The sequence below is a fragment of the Oryza glaberrima genome, chromosome 4, assembly GCF_000147395.1.
Source record: "Oryza glaberrima chromosome 4, OglaRS2, whole genome shotgun sequence".
NCBI lineage: Eukaryota > Viridiplantae > Streptophyta > Magnoliopsida > Poales > Poaceae > Oryza > Oryza glaberrima.
This window is the reverse complement of record NC_068329.1, coordinates 30,955,110-30,973,172: the sequence shown is the minus strand read 5'-3', so window position 1 is coordinate 30,973,172 and position 18,063 is coordinate 30,955,110. Positions and strand designations below refer to the sequence as shown.

Here is an 18,063-nt window from a genome sequence, read left to right as displayed (position 1 = left end):
AAATATTACATACAATAAGTAGGCTATAATTACATGGACACAATTTTCATTTTGCAAATACCATATGTGAAACTTTCGAAGACTCCGACCTCCGTCGTACTCCCTCTATATTTTAATGTATGTATGACGCCGTTGACTTTTTGACCAACGTTTGATCATTCGTTTTATTCAAATTTCTTGTGCAAATATTAAAATATTTATGTCATGCTTAAAGAACATTTGATGACGAATCAAGTCACAATAAAATATATAATAATTACATAAATGTTTGGAATAAGACGAATGGTTAAACGTTGGATAAAAAATCAACGGTATCATACATTAAAATATAGAGGTAGTATGTGAAATCCTGATATGTCAATTGGTTAGATTTCTCGTGGTGAAACATGCATCTTCAAATTCATTATATTTTAATTGTAAAAAAAAATCTTTAGAGATGGTTACTCTTAAAATTATCAGATTTTTTTTGTCACGGCTAAAATGTAATGAATCTTAATATGAATTTTCGCATATATGTGTAGTACTATTAGAAATAACTGTTTATTTTTTTCTAATTTTTTATGACATTTGCTAGTTGGTGTGTATGAGAAACCTATATGCATATTTTTCACTTAGACACAGGAGCGGAGCTAGGTAGGATAGGGGGTGCCCAGGAACCCGGTTAAGAAATTTTTTTAAGCTATAGTTCATCTATTTTTACCATATATGCACCTCCCTCAATCCAAATTTAGGCGCTTATATCAGTCTAAAGTAGAGTAAAATAAGTGAGTGGCACCCCTCTATTTTGTTCTAGCTCCGCTCCTGCTTAGACATACTATCTCGATATAACAATTCAACCAAGTCTTACGTGAACTATGAACCGCCCAACACAAAGGTTCATGAGATATCCGCCGTTGGTGGTCAGGTGAGGTGAAGCTTGGGAAGCATCAACCTTGAAAACCAAGAAAAGGTCGTGGGCGACAGAGCGAGCGCCATAAATATCTGAAAACATCTTGTGGAGAGCTGACAGGTGGGACCCGAGGGGAGGTCCCGATCGGACTGTAGCGTGGGGGCGGGGATCGAGTGGGCGGGTAGCGACAGGCCACCGCCCACCCAGCCCATCCGCGCGCGTGGACGCAAAATGGAGTGGCGCGCGCCGAACGAAACGGAAGCCGCAGCCAGCAAATTGCAAAGGAAGGCAAATCACAAGCAAATCCGCCCCCGCGCCGCGCCGCTCGCGCTCGGCTCCGCCTTTTTTCCCTTTCGACGTCGTTGGGCCAAGGAAACGGAACCAAATCTTATCGCCTCCTTGTGTGGGCGCCATCCGTCCCTCCGTCCGCTGCCCATCTCTCTCTCACGCTCGCCGTCCTCTTGTGCCTTCTTGGCTTGGGTTTGCCTGCGCCTGCGCGCGCTTGGCCTAGTTGCATCGTCTGCGTTGCGGCTGCTGCGATAGCATGTAGGCCAACCGCGTCATCTTATCTCTCTCTCTCTCTCCCCCCATCATTTCATCTGATCTAGTATCTCATCTCCTCCTCCCCTCCTTTTCCTTCTCCCCCAACCAACTCACTCTTCATCTTCAACACCTTGCTGTTCGTCCTCGTCTCGTCGTGCTGATTGTTCAAGAACAGGAGAAAGAAAGGAAGAAGCAGTTTGATTGATCTGTTTCTGTTGGGGGGAGCTCGGTGATCCATGCATGGATGGCAAAGAACTCCTCTCACCGTCCGAACTGTCATACTATGCGCACCAGCAGCATCAGCATCAGCACCAGCAGCATCAGCAGCAACACCGGATGCTCGGGGGCGGAGGAGGCGGCGGCGGGCATAGCGCGTCGCCGCTCGCCGGGATGCACGGCGGCCCGTCGGTCATCCGACCCATGCCTAACATGGGGATGAGCCCCACCGCGATCCTCCAGTCCATCGGCCCGGGCCCGCTCGCCGGCATGCAGTTCCAGATGGACGCCGCGCCGCCGCCGCCGCCATTGATGCACAACAGCATGGCCTCCGTCTCCGCCTCCGCCGGCGCCGGCTCACCCACCGTGCCGCCGTCCGCGACGCCCATGGAGCCGGTCAAGAGGAAGCGAGGCCGCCCGCGCAAGTACGGCCCGGACGGGACCATGAAGGTGTCCACCGCCGCCGCCGCGCAGCACCAGCAGCAGATGCTGAGCGCGCCGCCGAGGATGGGGTCCGTGTCCGGCGCCGACATGGTTGGCGGCGGCTCAGGGATGGACGACTCGGCGCAGAAGAAGCGGCGCGGGCGGCCGCCGGGGACAGGGAAGAAGCAGCAGCTCTCATCACCGGTTAAGCTTTCAGGTAAGTGAATCAAGTGACAGTCTTTATATATGTAGAGAGAGGGAAAGCCTCTGCTTTGCTCTGCACTGCTCTGCCACGTTGATATTTATTTAATCTTTAGTGGTAGATTTCCTTTTTGTTTGTTTTGTTTACTCAAATATTGAATTCTGTCATCCATGTGTACTTTACTTAGAAAAGATAAAAAAAAAAATCATGTGTTGTTATCTTTTTCAGAAAAGAAAAACAGTATAGTATTCTGTGACTTCCTAATTAATTAACTTAGAGAATTGCATAGGCATTCCTCCTACCCAAAATTGTCCTGCAACTCTATAATACCAAAAAACTTTCAGACTAGGAACTGTCATGACCTTGATGATCGTGTTTGTGCTTGTGCAGGGGGCAATGCGTTCAGTGGCTCAGCTGGAACGAGCTTCACCCCTCACATCATCACGGCATCTCCTTCAGAGGTAAATAAAAATACTCATAGCTCATTCACCGTTACTACAATTTTTTCATCAGCAGAAAATGCAGAGCTGCATGCAAACTGAGAGGGGAGGTAAAACTGAACTGAGCTGACAGGCGACATTGATCATTGTCAGGACGTTGCAGGGAAGATCGTGGCGTTCGCCAACCATTCGTCCAGGGCGGTGTGCGTGCTCTCGGCCACCGGCTCCGTCTCCCGGGTGGTCCTCCGCCACCCGGCCGACGGCGCCATGTCAAGGGTTCACGCCTCCTCCCACTACAAGAACCCTGCCATCTACGAGGTATAACAACTAATTGGTTGGTGCAATGCAATCTTGGTAAGTTTAATTCAGAGTTGCATGTGACAGGAGTGGATTTGATGTTTGTGTGTGCATTGTGGCAGGGGCTGTACGAGATCTTGAGCATGTCGGGGTGTTACAACCTGATGAACGAGGGGCAGAGCGACGGGCTGAGCGTGACGCTGTGCAGCCCCGAGAGGCATATCATTGGAGGCGTTCTCGGCGGAGCATTGGTAGCTGCCAGCACCGTTCAGGTAACCAACCCAATGTTTTAAATAGCGGGCTAAGACATTTAACGGTCAGCTTCTCAAGCAGCTATAGCAGCTAAATTGTATATGAGAGCAAATAGCTAGAACCCTTCTCAAACAGCTATAGCGGGAGATTTAAAACCCTGAACCAACCTCATCTTTTCTTTTTCTCCTCTCCTAGATGGCTAGATCATCTTCATCATCAAGATTATAGTAGCATTGTCTGGTTGCAAATGTACTCACTCCATTAAGGCCTTCTTTGGAAGGATGATTACATGATTCCTACAAAATTCCTCTTTTCCAATCAAAGGGATTCTGAGTTTTGATCAGAAATGGGATTCAATTCTAGCATTGATCTTGGTCTAACCTGGGGTACTCATTGGCACTTGCAGGTGGTACTAGGGAGTTTCGTGCAGGGAGGGTCGAAGCCCAAGTCGAAGAAGGCCGGGAAACAGCAGCAGCAACAGGCGGCGGCGGCGGCCTTCAGCTCGGACTCGCTGACCGGAGGAGGGCAGGACGCGTCGCCGAGCTCCGGCCATAACCAAAATCTAACGCCGCCGCCCCCTGTAACAACGACGGGAGGGTGGCCTAGCTCCGGGATATTTGACACGAGAAGTTCCAACATTGATATCAACTCATCTAGAGGCTAGCTTCATCTCTCAATTTGTCGACTCTTCCATATGTGCTCCAGAAATTTGTTTTTCTGATTCCCAAAGAATTACCCCCAAAATTGTACTCCTCTCTGTAATAGCCTGTTCAGTTTTTGAGCCGTTAATTCTTATAGATTATTATTATTCACTAGGCAACGTTGCATTCATGCATGCATGCATGCTCAGAGTTGTGTAATCCCAACAGGATAATCTTGCTTTTCTTTCAGCGACATGTGCTACTGCCCAACCTGTACATTCAGATTTCCTTCACTACCTTTATATTCTCTCACTACACAGATACAGAGCATCATCATTGTAGGTTCCTCTTCACAGAAATTGCAAACAGATTGTAGTAGCAGCAACAACAGGACGATGCATCATCTTTCATGGAGTGAGCTCTAAGCCCCTAGCAGGTTCTTGATGTCATTCTGCAGAAACAACCATTGACTGATGAGTAATCATGCCTGTGAAGCTATATAATAAAATGAAAACGAACACTGTTTTGTTTCATCACCTCAATGCTCAATGGGGAGCTGGTTGGTGCATAACGGTTCACCACATGACCCTCTTTGTCAACCAGAAATTTGGTGAAGTTCCATTTGATGCGTTCTCCGAAGAGGCCACCTCTCTCTGACTTCAAGAACTTGTACAGTGGAGCAGCATTGCCGCCATTCACATCAACCTGTTTGACAACTCGGGCGCGTTGATTTTAGACCGAAACAACAAATAATTGGATATGGTTTTGGAAGCTAGCACTGGAAGAAAAGATTGCCATTGGTTGGACCTTGCCAAGGATAGGATACTCTGCTTTGAAGCGGGTACAAGCAAACTCCACAACCTGCTCATTGCTGCCTGGCTCGGTGGCTCCTGTCCTGCAAATTGATTGCATGGGAACGCCAATATCTCCAATCCTAATTGCACAAGAAAAAGGGGAAATACAAAGCAATTGAGGTCATTGTAGACTGTCAACGGACAGCGTTATGCTCTCATAAATTATAATTGAGGTGTCAAGGGGAAACTGAAAGATTTGATGCAATTTAACTGGACGGCAGAGGAAACGATAAGAGAGTGAATACTTTCTTCAGAGTAAAAGCAATAACAGCAGTACGGTATTATACAGCTGCCCAGTGCCCACAGATAAAAGTCTAAAAATGTTATTAAAAAAACCGATACTGAAAAATGAGCACTGGTCAAGATTCAAGAAATTTGCAGCGATTTCTCCAAAAGTACTTCATAAAGGTATTCGCGTGACTTCAGAGCCGAGTTGCAACAAACGTACTGTCATATAGGTAAACAACTAGTACCTGTCTCCTTGTATTTCCCATATAACTGACCAAGTTCAGTGTAGTTGGAATTCGTCAGACCACTGCAGAGATATCATCAGATCAGGTGGGAAAGTACAAACTCTCATTAGACAATTTCGAATGAAAATGTAAAGACCAATACCATCGAGATGCAGCATTCACAATAAGAACAACTTTTCCCTTGTATCTGCTGAGTTCCACATCACTCCCCCTCGCATCCTGCAGAATTATTCCACAGACCGTTATTTAAACACGACGAAATGAAATCAAAGTTGGATGAATGGGAATAGAGACCCTGTCATTGAAAAACTCCATCTCTTGTTCTTGTACTATCAATTTTCAAATAGCCCGATTGCATTGGTTCACAGACACTTCAACGTGGCTTCTTCAAAATTTCCCATAAAAACTCTCAACATGCTTGATAAAAAAAAAGAATAAATAATTCTAGAGAAATGGAAGGAGGGACAGGCGCTCAACAGACCTTCACAGTGAATTCATGGATGGAGCCAGCGAGCTTTGAAGATGACTCAGCTGCTCCCATATTTGCTTTCAGCAACACTGAAGTGCTCTCCTGGACAAGCCACTGGAAGAAGGATTGGAGAAGAATGCAAAGAGACAATGAAGGAACAAAAAGAAGTGTGACAACTGGCAACTAGCACCACGAGATTTATTTCTGCATTTTTTCAGACATTTCGTTTGAGAATTCTCCCCTTTTTTCCAGTCCAAATGTTTTCCACAGATGCTAATGCCAACCACAAAATATGTAAAACATGATAATTGAATGGGCCATTTCTAAAGCACATGTATCTCTATATAACGCTACTATACAAGTAGACAAAATATTGTGTCCATCAACGCTACAACACAGAAGCCATTCCTATCACCAGTTTCTGGGCATTCTCAAAGTATACAGCGGAAATCACAATATAATCATAATGGAGAGTCGGAGATATCATACAGTGTGTAAAGCTATCAATCAATGCTGAATGTTCAGCTGTTCAACAACAGGTACAAATTGAACGCTTAGCACAGCTTTCTGATTAGCCACAAAATATCATCACCCTTTCTACCTATCCGATCAATCAACAAAAATTAGGCAGAAAAAATATCTTGTATGATGATCAGTAGTCACCCTTTCCAGAGAATGGTTCATGACAACATATATGCAGGCATACAACAGAAACCAAGCAAGCAAGATTTTAAAGTACTATATATTGGGCAACTAGATATTTAAAATGACCAGTACAACTCCATAATCCGATAGTTCACAAGAAGCCTTAAACACATTATTCCCTGCATTCAGAAGCTAATACGATATACAGGCTCTCAAGTACTAAGAACACACAGTTACAATAACAACAAAACGAAGCCAGACTACAGTAATCGGCATGGAGTACTCCATCCAATTTATCACAATGATAAGGCCACCAGATGGCAGCTATTTTATAGCATGCTGTCGGTCCTTGCTGGCAGTCGTCTGAAGAAATTCACTGGCGTTGAAGGCAACCTATATCTGAACCTCGGGTGCCTCATGACATAGAACCCTGCCAATGCTGCAAGAACTTGGAGTGGTGTAACATACAGGACTATTGCTGCTATGAGACAGAAGAGGACAAATATTGCTGTGGCCCGAGGATCCCTCCAGCTAAGCAGTGCTTGAACCCTCTCCCCTTGAGTTGCTATATCACCTACCACAGTCTGTATTCTTCCAGCAACACTCCTCAGCCTATCATACCTCATCCTAATAACATCAGGACTCCTGCTTGTTGGGAATGTATCGAACTCTTCGTCAAGTTCATCTGGGTGGACAGCCTCCGCATGAGAGATCTTAGTGTTCATGTGTGGAGGATAGCGAGGTCGGTAACGATAGTTCCAAACCCCTATAAGAAACATGTATAAGAACACTGTTGGGAGTATGAGCTCTGGAAAGCACACCAACATTATAAATAGGATGTGAACCAGCACAGTGGTAATGGGGTTCCTCCATGAACACACACCATTAAACCACTTGCTAACTGCAAACAAGCCTGAGAAGACTGACATGAGCCTGAAGAAGTTGGCTTTGCTTCGTCTCATGCTCCACAAGTGAGAATCAACATCTGACATGTACTCAACAACTTCCTTTCTCAGAGGTGGTTCCATCCGGCTAAGTCGGGCAGACACAATCTGGACAGCTTGATGGCGCAGCATGTCAACCTGAAGGACTGGTATTGGGCGTACATAGTGCATCTTTGGTAGCAAAGGTCGAGAGTACAGGTACATCATGTTTACTAATGAAGTTGAGGAAAATCGTATGGCTAAGTGCAATTCACCCATCTTTTTTACCCCCGATGGATGTAGAACCAGGAGGGGATATGAGTGAGTGTAGACACGGCCAGTTTCAAGAGTGGAAAGACGAATCCGAACCTTGCCGATTTTCGCATCTTTAGAACTGGACGTCTTCTCACCACCTTTCTCTCCAAGCTGGCCATTGTCAAAAACACCGACAGTCAGGACTGTTGCAGGATCATAAACTTCCCAGGTATATTGTTCATTGAATTTGGGGCCCGGGTTGTTCACGATGGTACGTGTCCGTACCCACTTTGAACCATACTTAGCAACACAGTAAGTGTCTGATGAACCTTTTCCATCCCGTGTTTTCATTGGAACAATCCCTTGAGCACCCAGGATTCCAAGCTCAAGCAAACCAATGGACGGTTTCCAGAGTTGCTTGGCTGTTGGTCTGAGGTCACTGCTGTAGTTAGTGGACTCATCTAGAACATGGTACCCTCCATCAAGGCAGAGACGAAGATGAAGCCGAGTAGAGAACTTCTCCTTCTTCAATTGATCCACATCAATAAGTACCGGCTTCTCAAGATTGAACCATTTCCCATGGACAATACGATCATCGGCTCTTCTATCAATCATTGTCAACGGTATAATTACACGGCCAAGCACCTCGTCTTTGTTAGGAGCTACACGATCTTCAAGGGAAAGAATAAGGTGATCCTCAAAAGGTTCAGCAGCCACAAACATTAGATCCTCATTCCAGAATGGGTTGAAATTTCTAGCTTGAACAGGTTTTGTCCTCCCGTGCTGATGCCCCACTTGTGCCCTTACAAAAACATCTGGATAGCGTGTCTTATCAGTTATGGCAATATCTTGGGCCTCAATTATATTGACTCGCAGGTACCAGAGTCTTGGAGCATGGTAAACTTTCGACTTCATGTGTGTTACAGCAGATGGATCCTCAAGTGTTGCAGCATCTGAATGCCATGCGTCAGGAAATGCCTCATCGGCTTGGGTGCCGATCCAAACTGCAAGCATCAGCTCGCCTCTTGACTTATCCCCAGTTTTATGAACGAGGCGGTACCATTCTGGGGCCAATGGACTGTCAGGGGGCACACGCATCGGAACATCATTCAGATCAAATCGCACCAGACCAACAAAGTCATCTTTTAGCAAATCCTTGTCTTTGACAACAACTTCAAGGATAGTTGCCTGCATACGGTCTCTGGAAAAAGCAAAGACCGCATTCCACTCTGGATTCTTCTGCTTCTCAAAGTGCCTAGTTATACCCCTGTAGTTGCCAACTCTCACTTCAACATAAGGATCTAGGCTTCCAGTGACATCCATGTCAGGCAAGTCCCGTGCCTTAACCACACGTACAAAAAGATACTGCATTCGCTCCACTAGGTCATATGTACTGGCATGCTTCTCGGCACGTATAACCCGGCCTCCAACAACCTGTCCGCCACCAAGAAATGGACTAGTTTCTTTGAGTGCATAGTCCATGGGTTGCTGAGAGGCTGCTGAATACATTCTTACAATCTTGGGTTGTTGAGGTTCTGGTTTCATCTGGTCAACAGCATACTTGGAAGGTTGGTCGGCATAGGAAGCTGGTAGATGGCCATGCCCATGGTGCTGATGCTGCACCTCCTTAGCTATGGTGTGCAATGTTTTCACCTCAGCCCTGTGCTCATGAGTTGTGCTGAGATTTGTACCGGTTATATCAGCTGCTATTTGCTCCGCTGGCGTTGGGGGAGGATTGTTTGAAACAGGATCCATTGCTGGGAGAGGGTTTGAAGCTTTGATGGATGGGTCATTGGTAATGTATACTTTCAGACCCAGTTCCCCTTTCACACGTGAGAACATCCCACGCTTCTCCAGTGGATAATGCATGACAACCGCATCAGGGAATGGCACGAATGAGGTTCCAGCAATTCTGACCTTGCCAAGGAAGGACCTTGAACCATCAATGGATCTGTTGATGTTGTAGACGTACGCTTCAAGCGCAAGCTCAGGAAGATTAGACGGATCCGAAACGTTGAAGTAGAAGCGCTCATTCCACACTGGGTTCAGATCCTTGTCCTTGATAGCCGTGCGGAACCGCTGGCCATCAAACGTAAGCTCGACACAGGCACTTGCTGAACCTTGCCCATCCTTGGGCATCAGGTCATGAGCACTTGCAACCTCCACACCCAACTTATATGCCGCCATTGCCTCCGAAAATGATGTTATTTGCTACACCACTCTGTACAAAACAGAAACATCTGTTAGCACCATTGATTAGAAGCAGGACTTATGAACCTGATGATGCAGTCATAGAACATCTGTAGCATCAACAAGGGAAAAACAACAATTTTTCATAACAGATGCAGGTGAACAAAAAATAAAAATCAAACTTGATTTACACATAAAAAAACTACAAATCTTTTCCATTCGACAAAAGCGCAAAAAGAAACGCTTCTAGTAGTATGATGGGCGAAGGAGATACTGTAGCATGTCAACATCAAATGGAGAAATGCACAAACTAATACTAGATCCCCAGGGACCATAAGCTCGCAGTAAGTGCTAATGCTACTCGCTGACAGCGATGGTTCTGGAGATCAAACCGACGGCGACGCATACATAAACTACTAGTACAATTTCGTATTACTACAGTCTACAGGGAGATGCTAGTATATGCATACCGATTCAAACCGAGATGGAGGCAGATTGAAGAAGCTCGCCGCCCCTCAAAACCTTCTCGCCGGCCGTGCGCCGAGGCGCGAGGAGGGGAGGAGGCGCCCAACACTGTTTGGCTAGCGCCTACTGGGCCTTGTCCCCAACCGGGCGCGGCGAGCTATAGCACCGCCAGATTGGAGAAGACGGTTGAAGAGAGACCCAGATCCGGGCGAAACCCGGGACCAAATGGTGAAATCCGGGCGGCTGGCTGGCTGCTTCACTCCGGTGCTGCCATGGCGTCGACGAGGAAGGAGGTGCAGGGTGGGTCGGGGGAGGAGAGGAGAGGGAGGCGTTTCTCTTCCCTCTCTGGGGGTTTTGGGTGGGAGAGAAAGCGAACGCGTCGCGGAGAAGAGACGAGAATGGCACACAACTGATACACCTACACTCTTGTTTGTTTCAGAAAGCGAGTAAAAGAAGCAATGAAGGAATTGATGGAAGAGTTCGGTTTCGAAAAAAAATTCAAAGGGAAGAAGCTGTAGAAGGGGCCAAAAATGTATATTTTTTTTAAAAAAAGAACAATCCTAGGAGCGGAGAGGAGCGCGGCGGTGGAGGTGGAGGCGAGGCGCACGTGGGACGTCACATGCCGACGCGCGCCGGGGCCGGGCCGAGGCACCGACGGAAACGCAAAACCAAACGAGGTCAAAGTCGCACCACTCGCAACGTCACGACTCACGCGTCCATCCATCACGATTCGCGAGGAGCAGCCGGCTGCTGCCGCCAGCAGCGACGGCCGCGCCGCGCTGCCGGTTTTGCGGTGCGGTGCGCGCGTATCGATGGGCCGAAACGCTAGCCAGGCAGGCCGCGCGCTCGGTGCGGTTGCGGTTGCGGAGGCGCAACGCGCCCGCAGATTGATGGGCCGATGGTCGCGCTGGATTCTCCGGGCCGGTAATCGCTACAAGTACATGCGGGCCGGTGGGCCTATGGTGTTGGCATGTCCGAGAATTATTATTGCGGATCGCGTAGCAGCCAGGGGTTGGTCGTCCCGTTCCCGTACGTACGTCCGCCTCACCACACTGGTTCCGGTTCGTGTCTTTGACCGATGACCGCCGTCACGCGCCGCGCGGCTGGACTGAATAGTAGGAGTCGCCTCGCCGACCGGGGGTCATGTATGTATCAGTATCTTTGCCTTTTCCCTCTCCTAGGGGCCAAATTCAACCACTTGTGGTCTCTCTTCTCAGAGGCAGGATGACCCGGCCTTGGCCTGACAGAAAACAAATAAGGGCTCAAAAGCAACAGCACATTAAGCTTAGTATAGAGAAACTAGTACTGTTACGTATCCTGTCTTCAAATATAACTGGTGCCCACGATATAACTGGTGCAATTAATTTCAACCATGCGAGAGAGGTTAACTATCTCCATCATGTCTGGGCTCGCCATGGCCGCAAATATGGCACTTTTACTTTGCAGTTTCCACGCACCTGCTGTAACTTCTCTAACTAGCTAGGTCAAAAATCACGTTGCTTATTGCCCAAGACACCATCCCTGATAATAACACTCGGGGACAAGAAGATCTTCCATTATTCTGGGCGTGTTTAGTTTTAAAGTTTTTTTTCAAACTTCTAACTTTCCATCACATCAAACCTTTCATACACACACAACTTCAGTCACATCGTCTCTAATTTTAACAAAATTTTAAACTTTAGGCCAATGTAAACACACCCTTGAAGTGCCGTGGCCTCACGGTAACGCACGAGAACCAGCAAGTTAACAACCGATCGAGACGCGTACGTGCACAGCCGGGATACTACTATTTTGCGAGCAAGCGAGCATTCATGCATGTATGGTACTCAACTCAAATAGCAACGCCCCCGCAACAGTACAAATCAACGCCACGCACATCGCCATATCCTCACAGAAGAGAATCATAGCTGCAGCCGGGGCCAGCACGAAGATATATATCCGGTGCACACACGCACGGTTTTTTGCGATGCGATGTCGTCACCTATCCCATCAAAGGGATTCAATTCAACAACCTACCAACCAACCTAGAGTGGCTACGAATCGAGATTGCATATGCTGCATAGAGCGCGCGAAGGAATGAGAGGCTGCACGCAGGTCGCAGGTGCATCTGGTGGAGGGGCAGCCTGCATATATGACCGGGCGACTAGCGAGCCAGATTGCAGGCCGGGCCCCGGCAAATCACGACCGCACGGGCGTCGGCTCGATCGTAATCGCGGACATCGTCTTACGCGCGCAAGTGGCGTGAGTTCAGATGTTCAATTCACCGAGTCATTTGGCTGAATAATATTTACTCCAGTCTCCACCAGCAGCTTGAACGCACGCACGCACGCGTGACCGCCTGAGCGCGGAAGTGTCGACATGCACACACTGTACACCTCCTACTCTCTCGGCTACTTGCGCGACAGCGTCCACGGCCCGCCGCTCCGCAAACTTGGGGCTTATTTGGATTGCTACAATGCCAATTTTTTTTTTGGTAGTGTCACTTGTTACCAATATAAGCCAACATTCGAATTCTGGTTAAGATTGTTCTAAATTAATGTGAAATCTAATATGGGCATTACTAATAAATCTATCTATCTATCTATCTATCTATTTAAACAGCTTTGAAATTAAAAATTAAACCCCATTGATAATCATATTTGATTTTTAAAATATCAATGACAATAAAAAAAAGAAGCAGCGGGCAGGGTGTATAGGAGTATAGTTGCAGAGCCGCTGACGGTTGATAGGACTTATAGAAAATAAAAAATGGATTCCAACGATAGTTATGTTCGACTTTTAGAATCACAATGACAATAAAGAGTAGGCGGCGGATGGGCCGTAGAGGAGCATAGTGGCATCGTTTAACGAGACTTCTAGAAATTATAAAAAATAAAACCCAACAAGACAATAACTCTAAAAACTACAAGGTTCAGTTTTTAAAGGTTCGGAACTTCCAAAAAGTAAAAAAAATTATAATCATGTTCGATTTTAAAATATCAATGATAATAAAGAAGGGAGGCAGCAGGCGAACCGTAGAGAAGTACAGGCAAAGCCGCTGACGGTTTGGCGGGACTTCTAAAAAGTAAAAATGAACCCAAACGGTAACTATGTTCGATTTTTAAAATCTCAATGACAATAAAGAGGAGAGACAGTGGACGGGCCATAGAGGAGTATAATAGCAACGTTTGACGGGACGTCTAGAAATTATAAAAATGAACCCAACATGACAATAAACTCTAAAACTACAAGATCTAAATTTTAAAGGTTCCAAAGAGAATGAATAGAAATAGTGATAAATCGAGCAAGCAAATAAAGAAGGAGATGACATAGGGGTAGCAACTGGTGTGACTTTTAAAAAACTATATAATTAGAAACACGTAGATGATAAGGTTTGGTCTTTCAAATTCTTAAGACAATAAGATAGCTATTTAATAAAATTTAAGTAAAATTATATAAAAAATATATGATTTTGTTTAGGTGCTAGCTCCGTAATTGCTAGTTGATTTCAATCCAAACCAAACATAGAGCGACTCGCATCAGCCGCTCTATGATGCGTGTTTCCCCGGTTCCCGCCTGTCCAAGCGCGCCCTCGCCTCGCCTCGCCTCGATCGCGCAGTCGCTCGCTCGTACGCGGCGCCGCTTGCTTGCCTGGTTGGTCTTTCCATTTCGATCGAAACATTGGCTGGCCGGCTGCCCGGGCTCGACACGTCTTATCACCGTTACGTCCCCCGCTACTATACAACTGCGCTTAAATCACAGCCGCTACTAATCAATTGTTTCAATGATAGTTGTATTTAAAGAAGTAGTATAAGTACTAACTGAGCTGAGTTGATATGGACGTCGAGCTTGTTGGCACCTTACGTGTTGCATTTCTGTTAATTTGTCTCCTTATTTATAGTTTATAATTATTATAGTTCTAACGGACAAGTGAGAGAGAGAGAGAGAGAGAGAGAGAGGAATATCCTCGATCGAGTATATTCTAGTAGATCTCTCTAGTCATACACGGTCACGGTGTCGATAGCTTTTGCTTCTAGTATTACGCTCTGGGTTACCGTCGGTGGAAACGGACGCGGATTAATCAATCAGTTTGAGCGTTTCCACACGCACTTTGAGCCACAAATAACCGGCCGGGTCGACGTTTGGCTGACCACCGGCTGCTGCTGCATACTGAGCACGATCGACTCGTCCTGTTTTCTTAGCTTTATATCCAAAAGAAAAGGAATTTAGAACTGCATCAGCTGCGCGCACTCGTGACACTTGCAATGCCCAGTTGGATGGGCATATAAAAATGCTGGCTTTTCCCCCTTGAACACCGTGAGAGATAACATAAACCGCACAAGACAAGAATCCCGGACACGTAAGAAAGGAAACACTCCAACTTAATTATTTTCCAGCCTTTTGCGTTCTCTTCGGTGCCAAACAGTAGCAAGTGATTCTCTGCCTCCCAGCGAGGCCTAAAAAAAGACAGTAGTTTCGTTGAAGAAACAACAAAAAAGACTCGGCGCAGTGGTGGACAGGGAGAATATCATATCACAGAAAAATGTTTAATCAAAAGGATTTTGTGTCGTATTAGGACCAAAATGTTTAATCTATGCGTCCACGTGCAACAGTTGTGGGGTCCAGCAGGAAGACACTCGTCGCTACGACACGAACCCTCGAAAAAAAAAAGAAATAAAGAAAGAAAAAGGCCTCCCATCGTCAACACGCACACACCTGGTGCAATGCAAGGAGGCAAAGCAAAGGCCAAACATCCAAATTTGATTTTGGTTGTGAGCTGAGCTCCAGTAAACCTCACTATCAGAGCACAGCAATAATCCGTGGCTGACGAAGCAGAGGCCCAAACGCGAAGCAGAGGAGGGCCTTTCGGTTTTCCGCGCCTATATAAACCCCACACGGCCAAACGGTTTGAGAGGCGCCAAACACACGACACGTTCTCCCCACACACACAAACCAACGCGACGCACGAGAGATTTGTACGTGAAGCACCTGCAGCGGGCGACCCAATGGAGACCCCGACTCTGACCACGCTGCTCAAGGCGGCGGTGGCCACGTTCCCCTCGCGCCGCGCCCTCGCCGTCCCGGGCAAGGTCGACCTGTCGCACGCGGCGCTCGACGCGCTCGTCGACGCCGCGGCCGCGCGCCTCGCCGCCGATGCGGGCGTGCTCCCCGGCCACGTCGTCGCGCTCGCCTTCCCCAACACCGTCGAGGTAAAGCACCAGTCACAGAAGCTGTTGATATCACGGTGACGATCATCGAGCTGCTGATGCTGATCTGGTTCTTGTGTGTTTTTGCAGCTGGTGATCATGTTCTTGGCGGTGATCCGAGCGCGCGCGGTGGCGGCGCCGCTGAACCCGGCGTACACGCAGGAGGAGTTCGAGTTCTACCTCTCCGACTCCGGGGCGCGTCTCCTCATCACCAACCCCGAGGGCAACGTCGCCGCGCAGGCGGCCGCCTCCAAGCTGGGCCTCGCCCACACCACCGCCAGCCTCAAGGACGCCGCCGGCCAAGTCCACCTCGCCGGCTTCCCCGCCTCCGCCGCCGCCGCGGCCAAGGACTTCGCCAACGACCCGTCCGACGTGGCGCTGTTCCTGCACACCTCCGGCACCACGAGCCGGCCCAAGGGCGTGCCGCTCACGCAGCGCAACCTGGCGGCGTCCGTCCAGAACATCCGCGCCGTGTACCGCCTCACCGAGGCGGACGTGACGGTGATCGTGCTCCCGCTCTTCCACGTCCACGGCCTCCTCTGCGGCCTCCTCGCCTCCCTGGCGTCCGGCGCGTCCGTGACGCTCCCGGCGGCGGGGCGCTTCTCGGCGTCCACCTTCTGGGCCGACATGCGCGGCGCCGGCGCGACGTGGTACACGGCGGTGCCGACGATCCACCAGATTATCATCGACCGGCACACCTCGAAGCCGGAGGCGGAGTACCCGGCGCTGCGGTTCATCCGCAGCTGCAGCGCGTCGCTGGCGCCGGCGATCATGGAGAAGCTGGAGGCGGCGTTCGGGGCGCCGGTGGTGGAGGCGTACGCGATGACGGAGGCGTCGCACCTGATGACGTCGAACCCGCTGCCGGAGGACGGGGCGAGGAAGGCCGGGTCGGTGGGGCGCGCGGTGGGTCAGGAGATGGCGATCCTGGACGAGGAAGGGCGGCGGGTGGAGGCCGGGAAGAGCGGCGAGGTGTGCGTGCGCGGCGCCAACGTGACGAGCGGGTACAAGGGGAACCCGGAGGCGAACGAGGCGGCGTTCCGGTTCGGGTGGTTCCACACCGGCGACATCGGCGTCGTGGACGAGGAGGGGTACCTGCGGCTGGTGGGGCGGATCAAGGAGCTGATCAACCGCGGCGGCGAGAAGATATCGCCGATCGAGGTGGACTCGGTGCTGCTCGGGCACCCGGCCATCGCGCAGGCCGTGGCGTTCGGGGTGCCCGACGCCAAGTACGGGGAGGAGATCAACTGCGCGGTGATCCCCCGGGAGGGCGTGTCGCTCGGGGAAGAGGAGGTGCTGGCCTACTGCCGGAGGAACCTGGCCGCGTTCAAGGTGCCCAAGAAGGTGTACATCGCCGACGAGCTTCCCAAGACGGCCACCGGCAAGATCCAGCGCCGCATCGTCGCGCAGCACTTCGTCGTGCCGGTGCTGCCCACCAAGGCGTAATAAAAGTCTCTACCTCCCGACCAACCCATCGCATGCCATCGTCCTACTGTATCTATCAAGTTCGTGTCTTGATTTGATTTTTTCTGGTTACTTCGGCTACAACCAGTAGCTTCGTTTAGGGTTGGGTTTCCCGTGCTAACGAGTAGTAAAATTTCGGTTTCCCGTCCTTTCGTACGTGTTGAATTGTTGTTATTACTTCTCACCGGCCAAACTGATTGTACGTGTTGGTCATATTATCGTCGTCGTTTTTCCACCCGTGAGCGCGTGCCCACAGCACAGCACAGTGGTCGTCCAACTTTTACCAGTCGATCGAGTCGAGAGAGGAAAAGAAAAGAGAAAAAGAAGGCGCGGGTTCGTGGCATATTCTAGAACGCAGGTGGATACTGGATACATACCACCGGTTGCTGCGTTCGTCAGCAGAGGCCAGGCACCTCTCGCTCGCTGATTTGGTGGTTCAGTTGTTGGGGACAACGACGTGCATTTCCACGTCAATGGACCTTACCGCGGAGTCGTTTCTGGTTTTTTGCAACAAAAAATCGTCAGGGATGACGTGCCGCGGCGCCGCTGCCACTCGCCCACTGTGCCGGCCAGTGGCGACGGCGACGTTTCCTCAAAGTCACAAACTGATCGATCAATCGATCAACGATCCAACGATCACCCTTGCTTTCCGGATTTGAGAAACGACGGAGGAAGGTAGGGCCCCACCAACGTGGTGTCCCACAGTAGGGAAGTGACGTTTGGTGGGTCAGTGGGTGCCGGCGCCCACAAAACACCCATCTCTCGGCGTCTCCGCAGCGCAATCGACAATCGAGAACTGATGGAGGAGCGCTCCTACGTATCCCTGTAGCGAATCCCAGCCACAGCCCACGCAAGCCCACAAGGCCACAGGGAAGGAGGTGGCCGAAAATCTCGATAGAGCTCGACCCGTGCAGCCTCCAAAACCACGGGAAAAATACGCGATCAAAACCACGAGAAATCCGCGATCGCCCGGCGCTCGGCGAAGCTGGGGTCTCCCTTGGCTTCCCCTCCTCGACCCCTGGAACCGGACGCGTGCGCGTCCCTGCGCCTTGCCCCAACCTGTGACTCGCGTAGTTGCCTGGAATTCTCAATCCATCTCTGTGGATGTTATCAGGATTGCAGCATGCCAAGTTGGAGGAAACGCAGCACAGAAACCTGACATAATATTCGGATAGAAAAATGATGCCGATTCCAACAATCCAAGACAATTCCAAACTCCGTGCTGCACGCAGCATACAC

General features: G+C 49.2%; 3 protein-coding genes and 1 pseudogene across 3 annotated transcripts; 2 read left to right on the top strand and 2 right to left on the bottom strand.

Moving 5' to 3' along the window:
• Positions 1–1,209: 1,209 nt before the first annotated feature.
• LOC127770613 (AT-hook motif nuclear-localized protein 9-like) lies at positions 1,210–4,077 on the top strand. Its single transcript, XM_052296392.1, has 5 exons — positions 1,210–2,288; positions 2,664–2,734; positions 2,867–3,031; positions 3,133–3,282; positions 3,669–4,077. Exons 1-5 carry the CDS (start codon positions 1,673–1,675, stop codon positions 3,924–3,926), a joined length of 1,260 nt encoding a protein of 419 aa, XP_052152352.1. The 5' UTR covers positions 1,210–1,672; the 3' UTR covers positions 3,927–4,077.
• On the bottom strand, positions 3,940–6,331 carry LOC127770614 (probable phospholipid hydroperoxide glutathione peroxidase; annotated as a pseudogene).
• Positions 6,332–6,501: 170 nt separating this feature from the next.
• Positions 6,502–10,643, bottom strand: LOC127770611 (FT-interacting protein 3). Its single transcript, XM_052296390.1, has 2 exons — positions 10,183–10,643; positions 6,502–9,743 (listed from the first exon to the last, which is right to left on the bottom strand). Exon 2 carries the CDS (start codon positions 9,707–9,709, stop codon positions 6,674–6,676), a length of 3,036 nt encoding a protein of 1,011 aa, XP_052152350.1. The 5' UTR covers positions 9,710–9,743; positions 10,183–10,643; the 3' UTR covers positions 6,502–6,673.
• Positions 10,644–15,076: 4,433 nt separating this feature from the next.
• LOC127770612 (oxalate--CoA ligase) lies at positions 15,077–16,973 on the top strand. The gene is made up of 2 exons (XM_052296391.1): positions 15,077–15,366; positions 15,454–16,973. The coding sequence occupies exons 1-2, from the start codon at positions 15,163–15,165 to the stop codon at positions 16,804–16,806; spliced, it is 1,557 nt and encodes a 518-aa protein (XP_052152351.1). The 5' UTR covers positions 15,077–15,162; the 3' UTR covers positions 16,807–16,973.
• The last annotated feature ends 1,090 nt before the right edge of the window (positions 16,974–18,063 follow it).

What these genes read in the sequence shown, in the direction of transcription:
- LOC127770612 (XM_052296391.1), top strand. Translation starts at nt 15,163, where the DNA reads ATGGAGACCCCGACTCTGACCACGCTGCTCAAGGCGGCGGTGGCCACG. An exon ending in CCTTCCCCAACACCGTCGAG is followed by an intron (nt 15,367 to 15,453) that starts GTAAAGCACCAG and finishes GTGTTTTTGCAG; the next exon opens with CTGGTGATCATGTTCTTGGC.
- LOC127770613 (XM_052296392.1), top strand. Translation starts at nt 1,673, where the DNA reads ATGGATGGCAAAGAACTCCTCTCACCGTCCGAACTGTCATACTATGCG. An exon ending in ATCACCGGTTAAGCTTTCAG is followed by an intron (nt 2,289 to 2,663) that starts GTAAGTGAATCA and finishes GTGCTTGTGCAG; the next exon opens with GGGGCAATGCGTTCAGTGGC. An exon ending in AGAACCCTGCCATCTACGAG is followed by an intron (nt 3,032 to 3,132) that starts GTATAACAACTA and finishes GCATTGTGGCAG; the next exon opens with GGGCTGTACGAGATCTTGAG.
- LOC127770611 (XM_052296390.1), bottom strand. Translation starts at nt 9,709, where the DNA reads ATGGCGGCATATAAGTTGGGTGTGGAGGTTGCAAGTGCTCATGACCTG.